The 27,533-nt window shown below is 37.7% G+C and overlaps 1 protein-coding gene across 3 annotated transcripts in view; it reads left to right on the top strand.

Moving 5' to 3' along the window:
• Window positions 1-16,170, top strand: part of SENP6 (SUMO specific peptidase 6) — a 71,148-nt gene extending 54,978 nt beyond the window's left edge. For all 3 annotated transcript variants that reach the window (XM_040058275.2, XM_040058274.2, XM_040058276.2), the window contains 9 exons: window positions 42-158; window positions 1,003-1,125; window positions 1,359-1,451; window positions 4,259-4,692; window positions 7,660-7,763; window positions 9,823-9,911; window positions 12,101-12,169; window positions 12,291-12,441; window positions 14,798-16,170. In XM_040058275.2, coding sequence (XP_039914209.1) covers window positions 42-158; window positions 1,003-1,125; window positions 1,359-1,451; window positions 4,259-4,692; window positions 7,660-7,763; window positions 9,823-9,911; window positions 12,101-12,169; window positions 12,291-12,441; window positions 14,798-14,998 — 1,381 coding nt within the window. In that variant the 3' untranslated portion in view covers window positions 14,999-16,170. The remainder of the gene's footprint in view (window positions 1-41; window positions 159-1,002; window positions 1,126-1,358; window positions 1,452-4,258; window positions 4,693-7,659; window positions 7,764-9,822; window positions 9,912-12,100; window positions 12,170-12,290; window positions 12,442-14,797) is intronic.
• The last annotated feature ends 11,363 nt before the right edge of the window (window positions 16,171-27,533 follow it).

Here is a 27,533-nt window from a genome sequence, read left to right as displayed (position 1 = left end):
TGGCATTTCATACTTCTTATTGAATGTATTTTTCTTCTCAGGTTGATAGTTTATCCACCTTCTCCAGCTAAAGGTGGTATTTCTGTGACCAACGAAGACCTCCATTGTCTAAATGAAGGAGAATTTTTAAATGATGTTATTATTGATTTTTATTTAAAGTAAGTTTTATTTCACATCAGTTTTTAGTTGTCTTTTTCTTTGAAACTTGATAAGTTGTGATATTAAAAATTTATAGGTCAGTTGATAATACTTGGTCTCCAGCTATGTACAGCTGTAATTTTAAAGGTGGTTTTGTGATCTTGCTAGAAAGTTTAGTTCTCCCATCCTGCTTGGCAGTGTTCCTACCTGGATAAAGTTTCTTTGAACTTTTTAACATCTCCAGAGCAAATTTAACTGGGGAAAAAAAAAAAAAAAGCTTTTTTAAAGTTCAGTTGTTCTTTCCAGAGTATCTGTGTTTCCTAGAATTTAATTTGTTTTGGTTAATGTAATACATAAGTTCATTTTGTGCTGTCACTGATGCTGCAGATGTTGAAGTGTATTAAATTGTGACATGCTGCTGGGTTTATGCTACACATCAGGTGTGTATGTATGTTTTTCAGTCTATTAACATATTATAGAAGTAAAAATCAAATGAGTGTGTCACTCTTGGGACTCTTTGGAGATCTGGTGGCTCAGATACAAAATACGGGTTTCTTAGATGGGTTTTTATGTAACAAACTCCTTGAAAAATTTGTTTTCCTGCCATGAAACAAAAATAAATACAAGAGCAGTAGAACAGCTTGTTGATTGAGCAGAGCAATAATACCTTGAAATGTTTACATAAATTTTGCATTAATTAGTTCTGTGGATAGTTAGCTCTGAATAGCTACTCTGTGAGAAGCTGCTACAACTTGGTGGGGAGCACCTGTTAGCAGTCCTTTTTACTCTGGTGCTGAGTACTTTGAGTTAAAACCTCTATTATTTTTTCTTTTCTTTTCTTTTCTTTTTTTTTTAACTAATTAGGTATTTGGTACTTGAAAAGCTGAAAAAAGAAGATGCTGATAGAATACATGTGTTCAGTTCATTCTTCTATAAACGCCTTAATCAAAGAGAAAGAAGAAATATGAATGAAACTTCGAACCTTTCGTAAGTCTGTTGATAAGTCAGTTTAACGTAGAGCTAAGTGCAGTGAAGACTCTTAAAAACAGATGCTTTACCAAGAGAAATATCAACAGAACTCTGGGAAACGTCCAGACCCGTAGCAGACATAGAATATCCCTTGAAAATCTTAACAAGCTGTTAAGGTGAAAATAAGTGGAAAATGCTCCCTCAAATAAAATAAGACACCCTTCAAATTGTATGTTGGTCTCTTTTTGCAGAATACAACAAAAGCGACATGGGCGAGTAAAAACGTGGACACGGCATGTTGATATTTTTGAGAAAGATTTCATTTTTGTTCCCCTTAATGAAGCGTAAGTGAACATACCTTTTTATCACATTCGGTAAAGGTTTAAGCTTCATAATTCTGAAATTGAAAGTTACATTACAATAAGAATTGAAGTTCAGAATTAAGAGAACAAACACCTTTTTCCAGGTGATAAAAATTAAATAGTTACGTAAGACCTTTAAGTGGTGTAGTTTAAGAATTATCCGACACTACAAAGACAGGAAAAAGTACCTCTCAGTACTTTTTCTAGGTTTTACCTCAATCTCTCGCATTCTTCTAAGCTTTTGACATTGGTAACTTTTGGATTTATCCTTCTAAGTCTTTTCTAATGAGATCTCTCTGGTATAGACAGGATCATCTTTAGTTACAATAAATGGATATTGAAAGAAAACTTAATTGAAAATGGCTACTGCCCTGAGAACTTTATTTTTTTTTTTATATCTCTTTGTCCTGCTATTTGTTAAGGGTCAGGAAGCAGACCATTAGTATTCTAATGGTTGCTAAGGGCTTTGGTTATGCTTGCTTTCCTTAAGATCAAAGGAGGTTGTCACAAACACATTTCTATATTTCACAGAAGTAATCTAAACAGTTCTTAAGCCAAAATATTTATGGAAGTTAAAGTACTGTATTTTAAACATGTGCAATAAAAACAAAATAAAGACAGATAGGCAGGACTTTTCTAACTGACGTCTCATAGGCATACCTAGCTGATACTTCAAAAATTAAAAATTATATTTTTTTAATAAAAAGTGATTTATATGGGTACCGTGCCATTGTACAGTGGAAGGCAAATTTCTAAATCTTCTCATTTTCATGCCTCCTCTCCAGCTGAATTCTGAGGCTAGCAGTATAGAGGCAGTTGTGAGATAACTGGCCATACATAGATCTGTCCTTTATCTAAAGTTTTATTTCCCCAACAGAGGTGTTCATCAGCAGTAACTTCAGTTTTTGACATACCATGACCTCTGGCAAGACATCCAGATCTAGGGGATTTTAATGACTCAGGTGTAAGGTTCCCTGCAGGTCCCTGTCCACAGCAGACTTCATCCTTGTCATCCCTCTCCCATGAAACTTCAAGTACCAAATCTTTAAATTGTCTGTCATTTGAATTTTAAGCTTCCTTTGCACTTGTTATATAATTGACTTCCCATCGTCCTCTCATGTGTCATTCACATATACACATGAGTTATGCAGAGGAGAAATGACTGTGAATTAGAAGTCACCTGAAAAGGAAAACAAATAGTTCTGTAGTTTTATAGAAATTAGTTAATGTTGCTAGTAAATTAAAACAGTCATTTTCACTGTCTTGTTCATTTACTGACAAGATGCCAAAGCAATGTGTGTCTCAGCAAGGAACAGTTTGTACTGAAGGCATAACGTTCACATCAGTACAGTAAGAATATTGCAGAGCAGAAAAATAACCAGGTAGCCAGGGAGATGAGAAAGTGGTGGTTTGTTAGAGAGTTGCTGGGGTTTGGTGTCTAGTTCTGGCAAGTTTTTCCTGGCTGTCTCATAACCACTAGTTTAGGGAATGTAGACTCATCATGTAACCTGTCAGCTGTCAGACTTCAGTAATTGGAGGTGGGCAGGTTGACTCTGGGGCAGAGTCAACTTCAGAACAGTGTGTCTCGATTTAACCATGACTGCATCCATGTCCTTTGGCTGTACAGTCCTCCTTGTTCAAGTCTCCAGTGAAAACAGGTTGTTCTCTTAAAAGGTAGAAGCTGTTCTCTTTCTACATCCAGGTTAATATGCTAGTCTGCTGATGTAATTGGTAGAAAAAGTCTGTGTTAATAGAGCGCACACTAATTCCAGGGTTGGGCAGTACTCAGTACGTTCATTTATTAGGTGTGGTGAATCATTCAAGACAAACCACACATGCTGCTTTCAATGGCTACTTACTTTAACTGCCATAAGTTTTGATGGAGTTTAGGCTTCATAACCATCTAATTATTTTTTTAGTATGGCATGCATTTTTAGCTGCTCCTTTTTCTTCAGTCTCCTAAAACACATTGAAATGTGACTTCACCTGTATAATACATAGCTGGCTTCTATTTTGTTATTTGCTGTAGACAATCAAAGATCCCTCAGAAAATTTCTTAAGTGGACAATCAAAATCCACTTGAAATGCCTCAGTCCCTGAATTTGCTGCTGCTGTAGTTCTGATTGAATGGCAAGTCAGTGAAGCCTAAAGAAGCAGGGAAATAGGAGGAAACTGTTGCAAAACTTGTACTTTGTGTTGGGGGATATAACTGGTTTTGACTTGGAAAAGTTAGAATATGAATTCTGTCAAGGGTGAGGAAGGCAGCAGAGCCGTTGTGATGGCGTTGCAATCACTCTTTTATTCTCCTTCTTAACTCGCTGTTGACAAGATTTCTTTAAAAATGTGAAGTGTTAAATACAGTTGGAAGATCTCATACGTGGAAGAGTATGGGCAATTCAGCCATACCATGAGATCTGACTACTTGTGTTGCTAGTGCTGAGCTAGAAAACCTCAAACAGCCAAAAAACATGAACTCTACAATCTCTAATTCATGCATTAATGAAGAAAATGTTAAAAGAGAAGTAAGCTTTAATTCAGAGAAAGAAAAGAATTATAAAGTGTGAGCAAATTGAAATAATTGTTTAAGACAGCACCTGTTTTCAACTAACTGCATCATATTAATTAGTTTGTTAGTGATTATTTGCATGGAGAAGTTGTACTTCTACAGAAGCCTGTGAAGGCTTGAGTAAAACCTGGTTAGAAAAATGAACACTAGTGTAGTTTATCTTTGAATAATTATGAGGGCACTCATATAATTGCAAGGTTTTAATGTATTTTTTCCTTTGCAGCGCCCACTGGTTTTTAGCTGTTATCTGTTTTCCTGGTTTAGAAAAACCCAAATACGAACCAAATCCCCATTATCATGAAAATGCTGCAATGCCGATGAAATCTCCCTCTTCAGATGGAGAGAGCAGCACACCATCTCCTTTGCCAAATGAATTAGATGCACAAAACTCACCTTCCAAATCCACAGCAAAGAAGACGTTTACCAAAAAATACAGTACAGCTTTAATCGACCCAAACACTGAAACAGAGGACAGCGAATCTTCGTGTTTTAGAAGAAGTCCTTGCAGGGGAAAAAGTGCTTTCAAAAAACTGAATCAAATAGACAGTGATGTGGAAGAACCTAACACTGTGGAATCAGCATGCCATAAACTAGACCATAGAACACTGGATGAAAATGGTATACAGGGTGAATTCACAGCTGCTAGCCAATCTATGGGTATGTAATCATAAAAATATGCACATTTTAATGAAATATTTGGAGATTTCAGATCTGTTACTCCTTTTGCAATGGTGTAAACTTCATACTTCAAAAGTTCAGTATACGGCTTAACTTGAAGTGCTTGCAATGTAAGCAATTCATAGCCATTGCATTTATAAAGTTTCTGTGGCTTTATTGACATTAACTCTCATGACAAAGGGCTGGAGATAAAACACTGTTTTCCTAAATCAAATTAATTTTTCATTTCTATGAGCTTTTTTCAAACAAAATAATTTTGAAAATGCCACTTTGCATCCCTCAAGATTGCAGCCATTAAGGAAAGAATAGTAGTTAACCCTGGATCCTTATAATGTATGTGCAGGAGAAAACTGACCTAAGATCATGTGAGCAGCCTTAATATTGGTGTCTTTTATCATTTGATGTTTTGCTTCAATACTGTTCATTTCTTTAATTTCCTGATTAGAAGGTATGTAAAAAGAGCAAGAATGATTCTAAAAAAAAATTTCCTCCATGACCACTGTGTTACATTTAGAGAGGCTTTCTCAGTTCATCACTGCTGTGGAGACTGCACTCACCAAACTGCAATCGTGTTTGTACCCGAGTGAACAAAGGAGCTCGCATACTTTTAAAGGCAGGTGAAGGAATTAGAAAAAGGTTGTTTTCTCTGTTCACTGCAACATTTGGATCTCTTTAAGGCATAGACTAGGAAACACTTTTACTTTAGTCACCAGTAGTATTCCTACTGACTTAGTTTACATGGTAAGGAATTGTATACTTTATGGTACAAGTTCTAAAAACATTACCAGTCGTACAGTTTAATCTGTACGCTGCAGGCCATTTCAACTTCTTTGTGGATGTAAACAGGACTGATTTCTATTCTAAATGTATTCATTTGTGATAACATTGTCGCTGTTTCTAGAAGGTCTTGGAGGGGTGCGGGGGGTGCATGTAGATGTGTTCTTGAGTTGATTTTTCATTTTATGTGTGATTGTTACCATTTATGATATTGCTGCTGTATGATGTGGTCTCATGTCTTGAATGCTGATAGTGTTCCTTGTCTGTAATTGGAATCTGCTTTATGAGAGATTTTTTTTTTTTTAGGATTGCACTTCTTGTGGGGTTTTTTTCTGGCTGCATTATATTGGCAGCTGATGGTCATTCTCTTTCTAACTTGAATGCTGAGACTCTCTTGCTCAACTATTGAAGATGATGCAGCCTTTCATTAAAGCGGTTGTTCTCAGGGGGCACAGTTCTGATTTAAGGGTGAGATGGACCTTAAGGATTTGTTCAGGCAGCTGAATTTAGATGCACTGCATTTAAACTTCCATTTCAACCAGATGGAAGATAGGCATTCTGCCTTGGGTTATCTGAGCAACTCTAGAAGGGTGTGGATCTTGACTGTGCCAAATCCATTTGTAAGTTCTGGATATCCAAGAATATCTTGAGAGACCGCACGTGCCTCTGAGAGTGTAATCAGTGAAGCCAAAAGATCTCCTCTTCTCATCCTAGAGCAGATACAGGATAGCTGTTTAGTAAAGTAGCTCTGTGTTATGATTATGGTTTCCTAACATGGGCACCCTAGGTGCTAACTGTACGTGGGAGCCTAAACTCAGATGGCTTGATCACAGACTAAATCCTGGTGTTGAACTTGTGAATCTGTAGAAGTTCATACCTAAATAACTTTGAAGTCATCCAGAATATGTCTATTTTTATTACTTATCTAATTTTTTTTTTATTGCTCAGTTTTTGAACAAGAGGTGAGTTGTCTCAATACCAATTTTTTATTTTTTTAGAAATCTGTCAGCAACAAGTCACATTAGTATCTGACCTACTTCTTATGCTAAGGTCTTTTCAAAGGTACTGAGTAAGACTAATTCCCAAGTTTGTTCCTGTGGAGCTCCACTGGTGACCTCTTTCCAAAGTGTTACCTTAACATCTCTTTTGAAGTATTCTCAAAAGCAGATGTTCTCCTTTTTTTTTCCCACTAGCTATTTCACTGCCCTATTTACTGTTCTTAAAGAAATCCTAGTTACCTTTAATAGGTAATATGTCCTCCAGTGACACCATAACCAATACTCTTCTTTTTGTCATTGTTTAGATGTACTACATAGCCCCTTTCTAGGAAGATTTTGAGTTTTGCTGGCATGAATTACTTACTTTTCATTTATTTACACAGCTTACTATTTTTTCCATCAAAATCTGTTCTGAAGTCTTGTATGGTAGTAGTAAGACTAGTGAGCCTGTGGCTGTGTGTATTTGTTTCTTGTACAGGTGTAGCTAGAACATTCTTTTTTTTTTTTTTTTCTTCTGATGCTGTTCCCCACTAAATATGTGACTAAATTTATAAAGGTCATTGGAAGTGAATTTACAGATAATTTTTTAATGTAACAAACTGTGAAATATTTCTAAGGTGCTGCTCTCAGGAGAGCTGACATTCCTTCTGCCCTCCCTACCAGTGTGTTCCCAAGCTGCCTTTTCCCTTCTACCAACATGTCTTCATATAGTTGCACAGTAAACTGATGGAGAAAATTATCCCAGTTAAAAAAATAATAAGCTAGTGAGTACCTTTTTCAGTATGACCCACTGTATGTATGGATGTATTTGGTGTTATGAGAGGAACCAGCTAGGGATAGGGATAAATGGTTATTTTTGAGAACATAATCAGAGTGCCTGTTTTGGAAGCAGTACCAATTTAGACTGTTATAAAGGCTCTGTGGAACTCTGGGGAAATTTCATAGTCTAGGTGTTTCAAATTTTTTTAGGCATTTCACACAATAAGAAATAGTTTCTGTTGTGCTGTTAGAAGAAGCTTTTCACTTTGTTCATATGCATGAGTAAATTTTTATATGTTAGCTGTATCACAGTTACTGTGAGCAATCCTGAGGAAATCTGAGGTATTTAAAATGAGTTTGTGATGACATAGTATTTGATGTTCAAATATATTACTGTCTGTGATTGGTACAGATGGATTGCACAAAATCAGACTAAACTATAGTGAAGACTCAGCTGATGGCAGTAAACTAAATGAAGATGAGCTTATAGATTTTTCTGAAGACCAAGATAACCAGGTAAAGAATTTAGCAATTTTATTTAGGAAATCTGAACTGTTGTGTTGTATTTTGAATGGACAGCTTAAAAGTGGTGTACAGATTGTGAATGTGCTTTGTCTAAAGCTACTTAGCTTTATAAGTGTCAAGTGCAAAGCACTGGTTACCTACAAAAATCTGCATGTTAGCTGACAGAGAGGATTATACATTTGTTCATTTAACTGTTTAATAGAAAACTGCTGTACTAATCCTGCATTTAATTTTGTGAGTTTTTCATGTAATTGCAATATTATACAGTGATTTTAGTGGGAACGCTGAAAGTCAATACACTTCTATCTGTTGTCTCCCCAACTCCATGTTTATCTACTGAAGCCAAGAATATGTCACTCTTCTTTCAGCTGCATTTCCTGGATATAACCAGACACATTTTTAAGTATGCACTACTCTATTGTTTTGTTTCATTGGTGCTTTTTCTAATCAGATTTACACAGCATGGATTTATAATCAATACTGGTTTTGTTCATATTGGAAAACATTTAGATTTTAAAGCTGTGGAAAGACTGAATATTAAAACGTCCCTGATTGACTCAGTGCTAGGTATGAGGACATTACTCCATAGTTCTGTTGCTTCTACAAGTGTAAGTTCAATGCAAGCAGGCTAGAAGTTAGACAATTGCTCTTCCTCGTTGGCCTTCCTGCTCATATTCCAGGTGTATGACCTTTTCTGGGCCTCTGAGTTCAGAACAAACTCTTATTTTTCAATCTGCAGCTGTCTGTATTGACTTCCAAGTAGCTATGTATATGTGTACATATGAAAGCTCCAGCTGATGTTGAAACCCAACTGTACTTTTCAGCTGGACTTAGCCCACCTCTCCTGTCCTGCCACCTCTGTAAACATTCTGTTTTGCCTGATGGAATTGCCTGTTTTGTCGCAGTTAGAGTTTCCAGAAGATGGAGAATTAGTAGTACCATACTTCAGTCTGAAGTGCATAGCATGAAGGCAGGAAAGCAAACACATTGGCCAGCTGCATTCCTTGAGAAAAGGAACAAATTGCATGCTCCTTAGTTGCTGTGTAGCTTAGAATTTAATTCAGGATGAAGCTGTCACTGATATTTTCTAGAATGCACAAAGCAAGTGTAGAAATGACCATGACAAGCTGAGTGGACCAATCTTTTCATCTGCCAGAAAAGAAGTTGAGTCTGCAACAAGTGTACGAGGAGCTAGGCAGTAGTTTCTAAAAGGATAACTTGTTCATGGCCTAGCTTGGGGATTTCAGTGCCAGGTTCCTGTGTGTTAATGAAATGTACACAAATGCTCACAAAAATGTTCACAAATCATGCTGGTACAGGGATTCCCATTTTTGGAAAGCACCTCTTTCCCCATAATGCATTGATCTGTGGTAGTAATATTGGACTCAATGGAAGGGTGAGAAACTATGGATCACTGGGATTCTTCTAGGTCCAAGAACTTAGTGCTTTTGTTCATAAAACATCCATAACCTTCGTAGCAATCAATTTTGAAGACAGAAGGCTAGAGGCTATTTCCAGGCTTGTGGTATGACAGTTTTTGCAATCCGTAATCCTGTGTATTATGGTTGTTTAATTTTTCTTGCCCTAAGAATCAAGAAAATTTTGGAGCAAAAATACTATTTCTGAGCTTGTTCCAGATCTTGTCTCATTTCACCTAGAAAATAACCTATGTGAAACTGCCAAACAAGGTTCTAGCATTCACTGGCAAGGAAGAGTATTGATAATTTGGATCACAACCAAATAATGGAGATTCACCTCTTTTAAGCCAGCAGTGTTTTGAAAATGTCGGTTGCATTTTTCTAGTTTCACATTCAATCCATGGAGCATTCAATCCATGTCATTCTAGCATGAATTTCAGAAACCGTATGACTAAAAGTTGGTCAACTTAACAAACAGTTAATTATTTTAGATTAAAGCTATTATTTCTTTATTAAACTTAGTTTTTGGTCTTGAATGAAAATGGTAAGTGTAACTATAATTTCCTTTGCATCTGTTTAAAAAAAAAAACAGTATTAGCTTTTAAACACCTGTAACCGTATTGCTTCTGTAGGAAGACAGTAGTGATGATGGTGGCCTTGTAGATGATAACTGTAATTCAGAAATGGGACAGTGGTACCTGAAGCCAACTATCTGCAAACAGTAAGTATTAAAACAGTTAAAATGAAAATTTCATAGAAGTTTATGAAATATAAAACACAGGAATTACGAGAAATAGCCATACATGAATCTTCATATACTTTATGCAGCATGCTGATAGGGTTTGAAAGAGACCTCTATATTAAAATGTTCAGTGAGCAGAAAATTGACTGAATGAAACTTCTAGTGAAATAATAGCTTTTTTGGTTTCTGTTAAGCCTGTGTGCTGCATCAGGCAAATGAAGATTGTTTCTTCCAATAAGGCTGTTCTTTGGTATATTGCACTTGGATTCCTACAAAAACAAGGTGCAGAAGCATGTTCAAATGTATCCTATATTAAAAAGAAGATTAATGTTTTTTAATTAAATTAATAGTGAAGAAAACCTTGATAACCACTCATATTAGTAAAGGAAAATTGGAGTATTTTTTAACTGCCCCCTTCTCGTATCTAAATGTGTGGTAGCTGTTCCTCTTTATTGTCTCTCTCTGTTCTTTTTTCTCTAATAAAAGTGTTCCACACTGTTCAAATCTGTTTGAAATCCACTGTTTCAAATCTGTTCTGGTTTTGAAAACTTTTCTTTTTTAATATTTGATAGCCAGGAATAATTTCTTAGTAAATACTGACAGCAGTTCTTTGCATTATGGCATGACAGATGCATGATTTGAAATCCAGAAATAATTGTTACTAGTATTGCTCTCTTGACAGTTGCCTTTGTATTTTGTCCGTAACTTATCTCTTTTTGTATTTCCTTTCTTGTGAATACAAGGTTTACTAGAAAGGTGACGACTTTCACAGTACACTCACAGTACATTCTTAGGAGGCAGAATAGAATTACAGATTTGTAGATGTTATGGAATATATGACTTAATACCTTGTCAAGGAAAAGTCCATCTGTGTTGTGTGTTTTAAGAATATTTATGAGCTTCTGGTTATAGCATGGCTAAATTTGTCCCATTTTCGTGACATTATCTGTACATAATAACTTTCCAACAGACAGCGTTTTAATCCGGTGTGAAATTTCATAATATCTTTGATGCTAACTATCAAAAGTCATCAAGGGCACTTAAATACTGTACTATTAGCATATTTTAAAATTACTTCTGTATAAAACAGAAAATTGCCTTGAAAATGTTGTCACTTCTTCTGCCTGCAAAGTACATTTTTTAGAAGAACATTTTCAAGAGATCTAATGCTTTTTTAAAGAGCATTACCTATATAAATACTTCTATCAGAAATTAAAACAAGTACAAGCAAACATTATTCAAGTGATTATATGCTTACGCCTAAAAAAATTGCATACATGTAAATTAGTTCATAAATGCAAACACACCTATACATAAATGCATGCAGATATTTTGTCTGAATTTACTAGTTTGAAGTTTCTTCGAATGATACTTTGAATGTATAAGTGTTATTATAAGATAAGAGAAAAAGCAGAGATTTGTGAAAAGTTAATTGCGTTTATTCTTCAAAATACATACTACATATAATGCTGACGTTCTGAACTCTGGTATGAGTTAGCTTTGATGTATAAATCTGACGTGCATGATGTATAAATCCAGCGTGCATGTAAGGTGGCTGACAAGATTGCTGTGCTTGTGGCTCCTGAAAAGGTAGTGTGCTTTAGGACAAGTGATAGGATCCCAGCATCTGTAGTATACAGGAGAGGACTCGAGCAGACTTGTACTTGGTGGTTATAGATGCATTATTTTTTAAAGTCTTCCAAATAGAGTTGGTGGGTGTTTTGTGTGTAGCTACCAGCAAGATCTCAGATTCAGGCTGGGATCACTCCTTGAATGTGCTTTCCTAATGTCTTTGAGTGTGCTGCGAAGTGTCTCATCTATCCTCAAGCTGCTACTCCAGCAGGATGTTTGTGGGCTCTGTCCCTTACTTTCTCTTGCCAGTATCCCAGATATCTTGTGCACCTAAAAGAGCGTTAGACACCTGAAGGTATTTTAAGCAGCTGTAAGAAATTGTCTGACAGTACTGTATTTTGTAAGTGCATTCCTAAGTGTACGTAGTGTATGGTTAAATATAAACATAACTTGCCATTTAGCTATCCCAATTAGCTAGAACTTTGGAGTATTGATCTAGTTTTGTTAAGGCCACCTCATAAACTAGTTCTGTGTAATGCTATGTTTTTCAAGCTGTTGTAAAATACTGTGTACTTAAAATTTGTGTTCTCTGTTAGGCCCTGCATTTTGCTTATGGACTCACTGAGAGGACCTTCCCGGTCAAATGTTGTGAAAACACTAAGGGAGTAAGTTTCCTCTCTGGTGCTTGGGGATTTTTTAGTTTGGTGTGGTTTGATTTTTTTTTTTTTTTTTTTTAAATTCTTCAAGGAATAAAGCTATTTTAATTTGCATGGTCTTTTATTGTAGATATTTAGAGGTGGAATGGGAAGTCAGGAAAGGCAGCAAAAGAAGCTTTTCCAAAGATGTCATGAAAGGTTCCAACCCAAAAGTGCCACAGCAGAACAACTTCAGTGATTGTGGAGTGTACATCCTCCAGTATGTGGAGAGCTTTTTTGAGGTACGTATGTTCTTTAAGCTATTGCAGCAATCAAATATAAGCTGTGAAAACGATTACAACTATAAAAAGCTCCTAGTGTAGCTCAATACCTATTAATGAGATTATCTATTATAAACTAATTTACACATAAACACACAGAGTAAGTTTTTTGAAAATAAACTAATTATCCTTTTTAGTTGTAAGTGCATGAAAGAAATCGTAAGCCATGAAATTTTCTGAGAGAATCTAAAGAAAACACGTTTAGAGTCTTCCTTTCTGTTCTTCTGCTGCGTACCCTTTAAAATCATCCAGTAAGAACTTCAGTTTAAAATCTACACTACAAATGCCCTACAAAAAGCTTGATCATTTTCCCCTGAGAACTGTGACTGAATAAATTCAGAAATGTGACACAGGTAGGGGGTTTATGTTTCTTTTGGGGTTATTTTTAACTTGTAAGAAAACGTAAATGAAATCATTACAGCTAAATGCCAAATCTTCTTTCCATTGAAGGAATTTTTTGAGTGCTTACTTACTTGCAAGCTGTCTTGGTCATCAAGTTACAACTCCTTTCACAAGTGGAGGCATTAGCACCTTCTGGTCTAGACTGGGAGGAGAAATGATGGTCAAGTGAGATTGCTGCCTGCATGGGACAGTAACTCTTTAGAATCCCTGGTGCTTTAAAGCATTGTTCTGAACTCTTCTGTAGCTAACCCTTTCCTGGAAAAGCTGGCAGCTTATCCATTCAGCGCTCCCTTTTTGTACATGGCACGAGCAGAATGCATTCATGCAAATGGAAGGCAAAAGCTTTGCTTTACCGATGAGTTCCTGAGAGCTTAAAACCGTAAGCAAGTGCCTCCTGTTTTGTTCACTGGAGGTATGAGGACAACCAAGTTTTATTAATCCTAGCCCATTTGTTTTTGTGAATTGATTGCTGGATTATGTCAGGCTGAATCTCTTGTCCTGCCTAGTCTGGCATCGTACGTCAGCTTTGCCTGCCAGAGAATGGGCACGACACATACGTGTCAGAGAGCAATTCGCAGGATATTCTCAGCAGTAACTCCAGTGGAGAGGGAAAACCTGAGCCGGCTGCACAGTACTAGAACATCTTGAAGTTACTCAGCGAACAATTGTAGCTGCTTTGCGTTTGGAAAATTGCCCACAGTCTCATTTTGCACCAGCTCTGCGAACTTCATGGAGAGTATGTGAGAGCAGGTGCTTAATCTGATGCTTGTGAACTATTCAGACACATCTTTTTGTTCTTCGTGGATTTATTTTAAGTACTGAAATCACGATGCGTTTCTTTTGAAAGCGGGGCTCGCTTGTCAGGGTGGGTGAGCCGTAGGAGCGGCCCGGCGGGCTGTCACAGCCGGGCCTGCGGGGCGCTCCGGGCCGGCCGTGCCCGCGGGGGCCGCCAGGGGACGCTGCGGGAGGGGCAGCGCCGGCTGCCCGCAGCCTGCGGGGCGAGGGGCGGCACGGCACGGCACGGCACGGCACGGCTGTCACCCTGGCACTGCTTGTCTTCGCCGCGCTGGACAGACACAGAAGAACGTTGCTAGTGCAGCATTAGGCACTGCCGTGTTCCTGTGCAGAATGTCACTAGGTGGTTTTTTTTCCACAAGCAGCCTCGCTGATTTTACCTTGGTGCTGAATGTAATTCACTCTTAAAGAACCCCGATGATGTAAACTGGAGTACAGAAAGGGAGGAATTTCTTTGAGAGACAGCACTGTTCCCCAAATTTTCGTTTGGTTAGGGTGGAACTGTTGTACAGTATCACTGAAGAGGAGTAGATAATGCTTCGTAATAATAAATATTGTAATTATTTGGATGAATGATACCTAGCAAGAAAACAAAACGTAAGTACAAAAAGCACTGGGGGGTAGGCAGGGACTTTGTTTTCCAGAGTGAAATCCAAATCTGTCTTGCCTACTTGGTCGTGATCCTAAAGTTTATTTATAAGAAGAGGAATGTTTTGTATTCCTGATCAGCACTAGATTTTGATGCTAGGGATTCTTAAAAATTGTCCTTGATCTTTAGTAGTTTTCTCTTTCACTCGCACTTTTTTTTTTTTTTTTTTTTTTTTTAAATTAGAAGAGTTTTACACCTTTATGCAGACAAATGCTTTGTCTAAAAGAAGTAGCAAACACAGTAGATTGTTCAGGCATTCATATAATCAGGACTGAGATCTGGATGGAATTTAGTCTGTAACATACTGAAGCTTGATTGATTTTACCACAATTACACACATGCAAAACACAGAAATTTGTTCCATGCTCATGGAATGAAGTGAGGAGGAATGTACTTTTCCTCACTATAGTTTTTTTCAGTCATTTAGGTTATAACTCTGTACTGTAATATCCAAATTACCTTTTTTTTCAGAATCCCATTTTGAGTTTTGAGCTACCAATGAACTTAACAGACTGGTTTCCACGCCCAAGAATGAAAACCAAAAGAGAAGAAATTCGAAAAATAATCCTGACGCTCCAGGAACAGCAGAACAAGGACAAGAAGGGACAGAAAGACCCAAATTCAATTTTGCAGGAAAAGACAGAACAACTTACCAACAGCAGCTCAGACTGAATGTTGTATCTGTTGCATGTTAGCTCCACAATCAAAACTGAAACCTACATTTTTGTCTACCCAGACTAAAGATTTGGCGTGTTCTCTGCTCAAAGTTACTTGGGAATGTTTAATGCCTGTATAAATGTGTGTCATAAAATGGTTTAATTCCCACAAAGATGTGTATTAAGTGAGTCTGTACATATGTTAATGAGGCCAACTTTTTCAGCATTTGTAATTACTTTTTTCCACTTGATAGGGAGCTTTTGTTATGTATTTCTGTTAATAGAACTTAAATAGCAACTTCTAAACATAAAGGAAATAAAGAAAATATAGGATGAAATGGTTACCTTTCTATTTTTCAGTTAAGTTTTAATGTTACATTCTTAAGTAACACATAGGGTCTGATTTGGTAGTGAGATAATTGATTCATATTTTGGCCCTATTTAGTTGCCCTTTACAAGATTATTCTGCTTGCGCTACAAACAATAATATGGGTAAGTGTCTCAATGTACCATGGCCTCCAAGAGGGTGATTCCCATCCTCCCAGTATCTAAGTGTAGGCAGTGTCATAGCTCATAGAACCGCTTCAGATTTGGGGGTTTAGAAGATATGCATTGCAATTACAATTCCACCCTTGCTTTAGTGGGACAGGCTAGGGAAAGGGGGAGAGTGCTCTTTGACCAGAGGTAGCTCTTCAACCAGTATTATAAAAGTGGTTTCAATGAAGTGATCTTGAGTGACTCTATTAAATCATATTTTGTGGATCCCAATTGTTGTACAGGTGTATTTTGAGACTTTCTTCATTATAAAATTGTATTTTGGTAAGTGTACTTGGAACAGCAGATTGCCCACATTACATTTTCTATGTTACAATTCTGAATGTTACATTCATATGTGCTTTATCTAAGTAATGAACATTTAAAAAGAAAAAAAAAGTGTATGATTACTATTTTTTCTAATATCCATGCAAAAAACCAAAATACCAGTGTTCATTGCTTGCTTGTTTGTTCTTGGCTTTAGGTAGCATCAGACTAATGTAGGGACGTGCTTGGATATTTCCAGTGTATTTTGATTTTACAACAATCTGAAGTGTCATTGTTGCTTAAACTGCAAATGTAGCCTTTTATCCCTGTTCTAGAAGGGCTTTGGCATTTAAGTGAAGAAAGCAAGAAAAGATTTGTGCAAGGATATATATATCTCCATTTTTCTACTAATACAGAAACTTTGAAGGGAATCAGAAAATATCACTTTCCAGGAGGGAATTTATGGGAGCAGAGAGGGATCTTCAATCTCTCCTTGCAGATAATATTTTCTCTCCTGATTTTTCTACTGGGAGTGTCATTTACCGTTCCCTTCTCCCAAAGAGAAGCAGCAGAGAGTTCATTAGCTGAACTCTGGGCCCCTTGAGATTTTATTTTTGTACACAACATCAAGTCTAACCCAGTGCTTCATGGCCTCCATGAGTTTTCATTCTCACTAAACCTTGAAAATACAGCTGCTAATGACATTACTTCCAGGGCATTCCTGCACAGAGGACTCTCTGTGACACCCTCTGTTTACAGGGGGTTCTCTCACCATGGCAGAGTGGTTGCACATAGAGCAGTACAACTGTGGGCTGCTAATCTTTTCTACAGATAACCTGTGGGATTTAGGGAAGTTGTTCATTCCCTGGTTTCTCTCACGTAAACCTTGGGCCCCGTGGAGAATATGTAAGCACCAAATTATATGTGTTCTGTTAGAGATGACTCCTGCAGTTTTCTTGTTGAAAGAATGTGGGGGCAATTTCCTGGACTACAAATTAAATACATAATGTGCACACCTCTGAGTTGTTTCCTCCTTCAAATTTGTATCCAGTATTCTTGCCATTGGTGGGGAAAATAGGGATAAAATTGTTCAGATTGTGGAAATGCAGGGTCTTGTGTATCTGGCTTTAGTGCAACTGGCATACTGGAATAGTAGTTTATACAAGAGAGGGAAGGAAAATAATTTCTTTGAAACAGAGGAGAGACAATTGCAGATAGAATGTATTCCTTCCTAGTCTAAGCTTTTCCAATGGTATGTTTTAATTATACGGAATATGTCCACATTTCATCAATATAGTAGTTTTCCTTTTTCTAATACTTGTGGTACAGGTTCATATTTTGATGCTGTAGAACTATTTGGTTCTCTTACTGGGAATGGCTTGGTATTTCTTCCTTTTCCTTTCTCTTTCCTCTCCTCCCCTTTATCCTCCCTACTCTACCCTTTTTTCAAAGCTGTGAAGAAAGTGTTGGATTTACTATCATTCAGTGTTAAAGGTCTCAAGATTTCAGTCACATACAGCAAGTTAATATACATGTTAACTATAGGAAACTTATTTTTTTAATAAAATGTGGCGTTAATAGAAAAAAACCTACAGAATTAAGAATGAATTATTTAAAACCTTCCTGACTTGGTTTAACAAGCTCACTACTGCATGTGCTTGGTAAATGTTTTTTATTAGCATGATGGTGGGCAATGCTGCAATGTTTTGCAATCTTAACAAGTTTTACCGGTGCCTTTTCTGAATCAGATTTATTCAGTGGAAGCTAGTAGGGTGGGGACTAGATAAGTGTATTTAATAATTACATGACAGCTCTATGGAAAGTATATGTTGTGTATTTCTTTAGAGGATTCAGGATTACAAGTGCTTTAAGAGTAGCCTGACTGCATTCTGCAGTGTAAGGGATCAGATAGCCGCCTAATTAAATGTATCTGCTTGTATTGTTTTTCAGGTCGGGTAGAATAACAGTTAAGGATTCTTATTAAGGTTTTAGATTACTTAGCTTAAAAAATTCATGTACTTGTGGTGCACATAAAGCAGAAGAGACATCTAAGTAGTCCCTTGTGACATTTCTATTTTTCCTGCTGAGAAACTGAGCACCAAAGACTTTGAACAGAATTGATTTTTGAGGTTCCACTATGGTCTTGTCTTGTAAGAATCTGACTTCCAAAACATTCAGTAAAGAAAGGGTGAAAAATCAAGCAAACTCTACAGCAAGATGAGGAAACTATGCTGTTGTTCTTTATTTTTTTTCATGTTTTGCATAGCAAATGAGTAAAGCAGAACATGTATGGTTTTTAATTTCTATTAATGTAGTACCTCTGGAAACGGAAATGCTCGGCTTCTCTTACAAACAAACAGTGGTGGTTTCCTTAATTTAGTAATTAATTTTGTTCTCCTCTGATTTTTAAATAGAATGTGGTTTTGGTCACTGGTTAAAGCTTTACATTGATAATATGACACATTTCAGCATATGAACAGAAGTAGGTATAAAGATGCTTGCTCTTTGCAGTTATGATTTGTGGGAATGATGTGAGGTACTGGAGTCTGATAAAAGATTTTATTTTTATTTTGGTACAGCACTTTTTATAACAGTCTTTCTTTAGTGCTGCATACTCAGTACCCCTAAAGGACCCCTGTGCAGTGAGTTGGGTTCACGGTACTTCTCACAGTTTTTTGACTTTCCCTATCTACTTCTGGAAATCAAAGGGGACCTGATATACAAACCACAGCTTTGAAACAATGAGAGGCAACAACCATTTTGCTTACCTTTCACCACCATATTTTTGAAGTAAATCCTTTCTGCTTAACTCAGTAATGCTTGCTCAAAGAGGTGATAAAAGATGTCTGTTTTCTAAGCTCCAGTCAGGTTAAGGGAGGATGTAATCTGGAAGGTGATTATTCTCTCAGTTGTGGTGGGTTGTAGTTTTCTGACAGGCTTGATTTTGCTTGTTTTTAACAAATTTGCATTTGGAATTGTGCAACCCTGTGGTTACAAAAGGAAACTGGGTAATGTACACCATTCCTTAGGGATTCCTTACTCAGTTTTGAGAGTAACTGCTAGCCACGACCTAGATTCAAACAGCCAGCCTGTTTCTTTGCTTGTTTATATTTTCCCTTTTGTTTGTTTTTCCCTTTGTTGTTGTTGTTGTTGTTGGGTGGTGGGTTTTTTTGTTTGTTTGTTTGTTTTTTGTTGTTGTTTTTTTGTGGGTTTTTTTTGTTTTGTTTTGTTTTGTTTTTTTTCCTCCCCCCCTGTTAAACACAATTTATATTCTTGGGGGGAGGTAAGCACTGCTATTTACAATGCATGATCCTTAAAAAGATAGATAAGCTATGTTCATACATGAATATATATATGAACAGAAGATTATCTGGATTTAAAAGTATCCAGTTTCTAGTAAATGAGACAGACTTGACTTAACCTGCCTTTTTTATTTTTTGTCTTCCCTTCTTCTTTCTTAGTTGTTAATGCTTATTAGTCATTATGTATCTCCAGAGTTTTGTGGGATATACCTTTACCCAAACAATCATCAGGTAAGTAATTCAGCAGTGACAGGAAAGAAAACTATTGCAATTTTTAAAATAAAAGATTCTGTATTTTCCAGCTGCAGCAATATATCTGTATATATATCTGCAGTATATCTGCAGCAATAGGGCTGAATGTACTGTATAAATAGATAGTTCATTTAAATGGAACTAATGTGGATTAGTCAAATCCACATCGTACATCTGTCCATTTACACAGTGTCATAGTTTTAGATGATACTTAAAAGTTCCATTTTCAGGACCAGGTTCTCTTCTACTGTAAGCTGACTGGATAAGGGCAATGGGAACCAGACTAGTTTGATTCAGCTGAGTATTTATTCCCCATAAACTGTGAGCATCCCCTTAGAGGAAAAGCATCGTGCTCCGGCCAGCCTGAGCTTCCTGCCTGCAGAGTCTGTGTAGACGCTGGCCTAAACACCAGAGATTAAAACATGCTAGATTTCCTCAGTGGTGTACCTTAGGAAAATGTATCAACTATTTACACAAAACTGTATCTGTTTAAACATATTTCTAAGTTTAGGAACTTAGTTTACTTTAGCACACATACTGATGTCAAGTAAATATAGTAAAACTAAAGATACCCATGCTGTCTCACAGCAGTCGTTTGCAAACTTTTAGCAAACCTCTATCCCATTGTCCTCCAGATGTGACTGTTTAAAACAAGCTCTGTGACAGTGCCTGTTTACATCAGGCTTCTCCTTCCTAACTTAAATTTTTAAAAACTAGCCTGTTTCCCATATCTTTATGTGTATGTAAGAAATGCGGTGGTAGCATGGACAGGGACATTGTTATAAATTGGACTAAATCTATTACATTAACTATAGGAACTCAGGAAATACTTTGCTTGGAATTTCAAGTTTCTAGGATCTAAAGATTTAGGATCATAAAACGGTTTGGATTGGAAGGCACCTTAAAGATCATCTAGTTCCAGCCCGGCTGCTGTGGACAAAGACACCTCCCACTAGACCAGCTCAGAGACCCATCCAACCTGGCCTTGATGAATTCACTGTTTATGTAGCAGACTGGAAACAGTAATTATTTTAGTTCTAGAGAACTTCATATTTGCATCTTCAGGCCAGTAAATTTATTTCATACTGTACACCAGTAATATGCCAGATAGTGTGTCAATTCTGTAATACAAGAAAGGCCAACCCCAGATGAGCACTATTACAAGTTGGCACGTTTCTCACAGAAAATGGCACTAAGTAGGTCATAAATTGTACTGGAATGCAAACAAATGGAGTATGCTTTTTTACTTAAATGTTCCTCAGTCCTGAAACCTAAACTGCTTTGTAAACAATATTGTAATACTATCTCCATGTTACAAAAGGGCATTAAAAGGCCGTGAGAAATTGCAGCTTCTTCCCATCCTATAAAACCACTGAAATTTCTAGACTTCAAAGAAAATTTGCACTGCAAATGAATGTTTAGGTTCCAGATTCAAGACATTTTTAAGCAAATGTCTGTAACAATGTGTTGAATGGGTTTGTATGGACAGTTTATGATGCAATATTTACTTTAAAAGTGATACAGCTTTTAAATTTATTTTTCTTCAATGGAAGCCAGGCCTTTGTTTTGCAAGGATGGTGTTCTGTGGATGAATTTATTAGCTCATTTTTGGCTCTACACCTTACTGTACAGTCTTCTTGTGAGTTTTTCATTCTGCTCTCTGTTATTCTTCATCTTTCATACATGGTTAATGAACTTGAATGCAGTATAGTTAGCCTGATTTCTAACTTGCTTTCTCACTTGCATCCCTGTGTCTTGATTGTCTGTGTAAAGCAAGTAAGTTTGTGGAGTCAGTGGAAGCTCCCTGTTTCATAGGGACATTGTTGAATTCAAATAGTTTCTTGAATTTTTTTTCATGCCAGTTAGATGCCAGGTGGGGTGAACTTGGCTTCACTCTTATTTTGTCCAGTCAGAGTTGCTCCTTATCATTCCATCATCATTATTGCAAGTTGGGGGCTGGAGTTCAGGGAAAGACATTAAAAGCATTTTAGTTTAACTAAGCTAAGCTTCTCTAAACTGCTGAAATTCATGCTTCAGCTACTCTTATTTTTGAGCATTGAAAAGTAAGCTTAAAAATATGCTTGCTGTTTACTTAGCTACTTGAGAGAAACCAGTTTTGTGATTAGGAGAACTGTTCGCCTAGACTGAAATTCTATCGACCTGAGATTTATCTGAAGCCAGCATTGCAGTGAGTGTTTAATTCTGTCTTCCAATTTTTGCTCTGTTCCTTACACAGTGAAGTGCTTTCAACTGTTATTGTATAGAGCTGTTGTTTGATTGCTCTGGGTTTGGAAACTCTGGCAAGTCTGACCCTAAACATCTCAAATTTGGCACCTGAAAATAAAAATGTAGCTAATGACAGCTGGAAAATATTCGTAAGTAATTTGCCAAATGGATAATTTTCCTGTAGCAATAGGTCATGTGCTTGTATTTGAAAACATTATTTAGATGATTTAAAAATTATACTTTTTTCCATTACATTCTCATGAACAATATGAATCATAGCTCGTAGTTATCTTTACTGTGAAATTTTAAGTTCCCTAAACATTGACTTAGCATCTGTTGAAAGAAGTGGTGTCTGAAGAAAGTGTGATCACACAGAAGTTTGTATATGCAAGTGGACTAAATTAAGACTCCTTATACAATTTAAAAATTTTTGGATGCTTCCTGCCTTAGTGCTTACGTTTGTCTTGCTTATGTTTGTCTTGCTTAATGCGTGTTTTGTATTGTGCATGCTTTGGTTTTTCTGACTTCCATTTTCAATATATGATGGTCACTCCTAGAACTAATGCCACAGTTCTCATTTTTGTTACTCCATAAGCGGTCATCGTGTGTTGTCATTTTCTTGCTTACTTAGATGAAAACATATGAGGGGAGATCTTGTTCTGGTGGTTTTTATGGATTTTACCCAAGCATCACTTGTCCCTTACTGTTTTCCTTCCTTCCAAATCCCTGATGAGATCCCTTGTGTACTGGTTCTTCTCCTAGTCTCTCTTGGCTCTTATATCTGTTAATCTTTTATCATGTCTTTAAGCCCAGCTCTTCAGTCTACACTCCAAAAAAAATGACCACCGCTTTTTCCTTCTATGATCCTGTGTTGCCAGCTTCATCAGCTGAGGAAGTATGGGCTGGATGAGCACACAGTGAGATGTGTTAAGGACTTAATACTGAACCTGGACGTGGTGACCCATGGCACACTGGTTGGAGGCTGGTAACAAACTGACCAGAGGCAATGGACACAAACCCAAACAGAATCGATTTTCTCTGAGCATCAGGAAACACTTCTTTACCGTGAAGGCAACCAGGCACTGGCATGGGTTGCCCCAAGAGGCTATGGAATCTTCATCCTTGGAGATACTCAAAAGTTGTCTGGACAAGGTCCTGGGCAGCTGGCTCTAAGGTCCCTGCTTGAGCAGGGGTTTGCACCAGATAACGTCCAAAGGTCCCTTCTGACCTCAGCCACTCTGTGATTCTGTGAGTTTGCTCTGAGTTCCTGTACTTGGTGTGACAAACCTGGCTGATGCAGCAGAGGAATTACTGGGCAGTGCTGCAGCAGGAATGCTGCAGCTCCAGGTGTGCTGTTCTGAGAATGAAGCTACAGGGGTCAAGGCCAGCCCATATCTGATGCTCATCAGAAGTTCACAGCTTCACTAAATTTGGTTGCTTTGCAAGACTGTTGGCAAAAGGCACAGCTCTGGCATAAAACACAACTTGCTTGCCAAATTTAAAACCATGCTACGAGTCTCTGGGCAACTTTATTAAAAAGTATAATCCACATTACTGTTCTTTAGCAATGTGAGCAGAAGCATTTTAACTAGCATTCAATTTGCAGCAAATACCTAATTTGGTAAACTTTAAACTGGGCAGCCAAAGGTTAGTGAAGGTATTGTAAGCTACTGAATGCAAAATGCAGCAGTTTTTAATACCTGCTATTTTTCTGGAATAATTTGAGTAGTAGTGCAATTCCTAGAACTGTTTGTGAACAAATAGATGATTCAGATTATTAGCACATTTTGTATCTGAGTCAAAACTGGACAGTTTTGCACTCTGGGGGCCAAATAAGCATGCCAGGAGAGAATGTCATGCTACAGTGAGTGTTTAACTTCTCAGTGAAGTTTTCCTTATCTTGCACTTAAAGTCCTGCCACAAGGAGTTGAAGAGCTGGTGGTGGAATTTAAGTGTGGGTGTAAAACCCAGCACAAGGGCTGCTCACTAGCAGGAAAGCACTCAGGGTGAGCTTTAAGATAATCTTGTTATCCCACATATGGGAAGGGTATGGAGAAGCAACCTGAGTCTGTCTGTGCTTTTGGTAGTGTTCAAGTGCCTGTGTAACGCTGCAAAGGAAGAGAGCTGAAACAATGTGCTGCTTTGGCAGTCTATTTTTCTGGCAAAAGAGTATTATTTCTTCATAGAGTAATCAGTGGTCCCCCAGCAAGCTTGTTAAGTGGTTTGCCCAGATGGATAGCAACAACAGAGTTTGCATCTTTGAAAGTGGATTTATTCAACAAACACTGTAAATTAAACCCTCTCTGTTCTGTATAATAAACCCAGAGTGATAAGTGAAGGCTAGACAGGAGGGAGGATCCTGCTAGAGCTTTGCATTCCTACCTTAGCAGCATTTGCAATCTTCCTTTTCAGCATTTCTCTCATGAATATTTTTTCTTTTCTTGCTTCTTACATCAATGTGAAGAGTAGGAGAGCTACAGCTGGACCCCCATATTTTGTGAATTAGTTTATTACTTATTCCTCTTAAACTTTTTTTCCCAAGACTAGCTCAAAAACTAAAGCTAAAAATGCCTAAAATGAAGAGTCTGAAATGGGATGAGAAAAAAAGTTCTCAAGGTATGTTTAACAGGACATAATTGTTTACAAACACACTAGATGAGCAGTGGCTTTTACAGAAAGATTTACAAACTAGTTAATAACCCCACAGAATTCCCTTTGCTAAGAAGTGTGGGAAGCTCTCAGTACCATGATCTCAGTAGTGAATCCACACTAAAGTTCATCTAACTGCAGGTGAGTACCCTCTGCTCCGTGACGGAAGAACAGCTCTATTCCTGACATGTACAGGTTACCTATTTACTGCAGCCTACTTCTGTTTTTCAGATGAGCCTGTGGTTATTTTTTTGGTGACTGCTGTTCATCACCAGAAAGGAATTCCATGTAGGTGATCACAGAGTGCATCAACGGGGAGTGGGGGCAGGAAGCTAAAATTTTAAAAAGCCAGCTCTGTAGTAATTTGTGTTGTGTGTTATCTGTGTGGCTTTTCCTGGGTTCTCTTTCCTACACTAGAGCTCCTCCCTGTCCTCCAGATGATGTATCTAAACCGGTGGGGCCCATTCTCCTTTTAAATATGCATGAGAGCGTGCCCATGATATCTTTGCCAAAGAGAAGCTTCGGTAGAAACAAAAGAAAATTCTTTCCCCAGAGACATGGGGCGTGTTGTACCAGGAATGGAATCCATCTGTCTTCAAATACTGGGATGGCTCCAGGAATATCTTCCAGCTGCCCTGGGGTACTGTAATCTCACTTTCCTGTCCTCACCATTTGTGTTTATAGAATGAATTCACTCACAAAAGTAAAACAAAAAGCAGTGGACTTCAGAAGAATTGCAAGTTCACAAGTCAGGGATTCCCCTTACCTCCTTTCATGCTATTATTTATGCAAGCCTCATTCTCTGGAGCTATCCACAATTCAGAATAATCTATTTGCTTAATTGAATTATCCTTTAAGGAGAGGAAATTGAAAAATGGGGCGAGTCCAAGAGACTTACTCCCAGTCAAAAAACAGCTTCAGAAACCAGTCACATATTGCTAGGGGTGAAAATGCATAACCATCACTCTTCCTAAACTAACATGTTGTCAAAGAAAAAACTACTCACGAATTGAAATGAAACAGGAAGACTTTAAATAAGAACTCTTACCTTAAAGCATAATGTCTAAATTTTTTGTAACTTGTGTGAAGCTGTTGAAATACAGAAGGCCTGTGGAAAAGTGAGACTATTAAAAAAATTCAGGTGTAGTCAAAATAGATGTTCATGTAAACTGCAGGAAAGAGAGAAAAAAAAGGGTAATTACACTATTGTCAAAACCGGAGGATTATGTATGTGCACATAACATTAAGTAAAAGGGAGCAGGTAAAATAAGACTTTTATTTCCAGTAAATAATTTACATTATAAGGAAATGAATGGTGCTTATATAGAGTAAGCCTGCTTGGAAAGAAACCAAAGATTGACCCTGGACGGAACATCATCTACTACAGCTAAAATCCCAGCAAATTTTCTTGTTCTTTCTCTAAACATAAGCTGCTCAGCCTTGAGCCAAGTTAAAATGTTCTTTTGCAACATATGAGCAAGCTATTCTTCATCCAGACAAATAACAGATAAATTGCGCTGGCAGCTTCAATAGCCACATTTGCAAACTCTGCATGGGTAATTCCAAAACTATTCTATAACCAGTAATTTTAGTTTTTATCAGAAACTGATTGTAAAACTATAAAATAATTTTGGGGGAGTACCTAAGTGCTAAACCAGAATACTCAGCTTTTAGGAAATGCCACGAGTTGCTGCTAGCAAGCTGCGAGGTATTTTACTGTGACCCCATTACACAGTTACAGTGTCGCTACATCACACCCGTGTACACTTAGAGTGTACAAAACAGTGTAAAGCAAATAAACTTCTGGCCTCACATTAAGTCATTGCCTGTGACTTAAGTCAGTGTCCATGGACATTTTTACAGACAGAACTTTATCCATTACATGTGATGTGTAAAACAGTTGTAGCTATGCGTAATCCACAGGGAAAGCCAGCTGATATCAACATGATTCAAACACAAGCATTCTGCCTGGAGAGATGCATACCATAAAGGGTTGAAATCAATGTCAAAACAGATTTTTGCATTTAATTTTTCATCATAAAGTGTGGGGAGAGAAACTGAGCAGTCATGATACTAAACACTTAAGACCAACCATCTCAGGAGTGAAATTTTTAACGCGAGTGTGATAGCCTTTACCTTTTCCTATTTATATTGAATAGTCTGAAGTTTGATCCACTGAGTTATGCACAAGAATTCATTTCCATTGAAATTTCAGTAGGACATTGTATGATATTCCTTGAAATGGAAACATGTGTAATGTCCTCTCAAGGTTTTCTGAGAAATCCCCTGGAGTCCTTTACCTGCCCATCCTTTCAAACTACCATTCATCAAGGCCAGCCTGAATGGGGCTCTGAGCAGCCTGGTCAAGCAGGTGTCTCTGCCTCTGGGGCTGGAACTAGATGATCTTTGAGGTCCCTTCCCACCCAAATCATTCTGTGATTCTAATATCTCCTAGGGTTTTCTGAGAAATCATCTAGGGTCCTTAACTTGCTCATTCTTCCAAACTACCATTCAACAGCTCTGACAAAATATGGTGGTTCTTACGATAACACATTTTCTTTAAAAACATGGCAACTTTAATGACAAAAGCTGTTGACTATACATAACAACCTGGATTCATATTAAAATGTTCAATTTTAATATCTGGGTGAATGAAGACACCTTGGACATCTGGAGTATTGTCATTTCTTTGCGGCAGGGCTACAAGAGGTTCATGTGCATGTCAAATGTCAAAATGCCGTGCTGCCTTGTACTGTTGATCTTTCTGTGTTTGGAATGCTTGTGCAATTCCTGGTAGGCCATCCAGAACACGGAGTCTGCACATTTAAGATGGTGCTATTGTAACTCTGGTTCCTCAAGAGAGACCCTCTTGCTGTGATGTGTACAGTGTGAGCCTGCCCCGAGTCCCAGCAGTGCTGACACTCCAGCTCTGTGCGTTGCCACTTGTGAACAGAGGCTTCTCCACTGCTGTTTGCCCCGCCTGGCGCACCGAGGTGTGGGAGGAACAGGGTGACTGATGCTAAAGGCGCTCTGCCCTCCCTCCCAGCCTCACACAGCTATTAAACAAAGACTGCCTGGCAGATCCAACCCATCCACACTGTTCCTGGTGTTCTGAAAAGTCTCAGTTAGACTGAAATTACAGAGGTCCATCCAATTTTCCTAGGAATGAAACTGGAAATGCTCCTTACATACAATGGAAATGCTCCTTACAGGCAATGGGTACAGTCAAACATGTTTTGCCTTGTTTTCTCTTTCCACTCCCCCCCTTGCTTAGGCTGAAGTTCTTGCACTCCAATTTCAATTGTGAGTCTTCCTGTATTT

The sequence above is a fragment of the Hirundo rustica genome, chromosome 3 (assembly GCF_015227805.2).
Source record: "Hirundo rustica isolate bHirRus1 chromosome 3, bHirRus1.pri.v3, whole genome shotgun sequence".
Classification (NCBI taxonomy): domain Eukaryota; kingdom Metazoa; phylum Chordata; class Aves; order Passeriformes; family Hirundinidae; genus Hirundo; species Hirundo rustica.
Note: the sequence above shows the minus strand (reverse complement) of the source record. Positions and strands in the feature narration are given on the sequence as shown.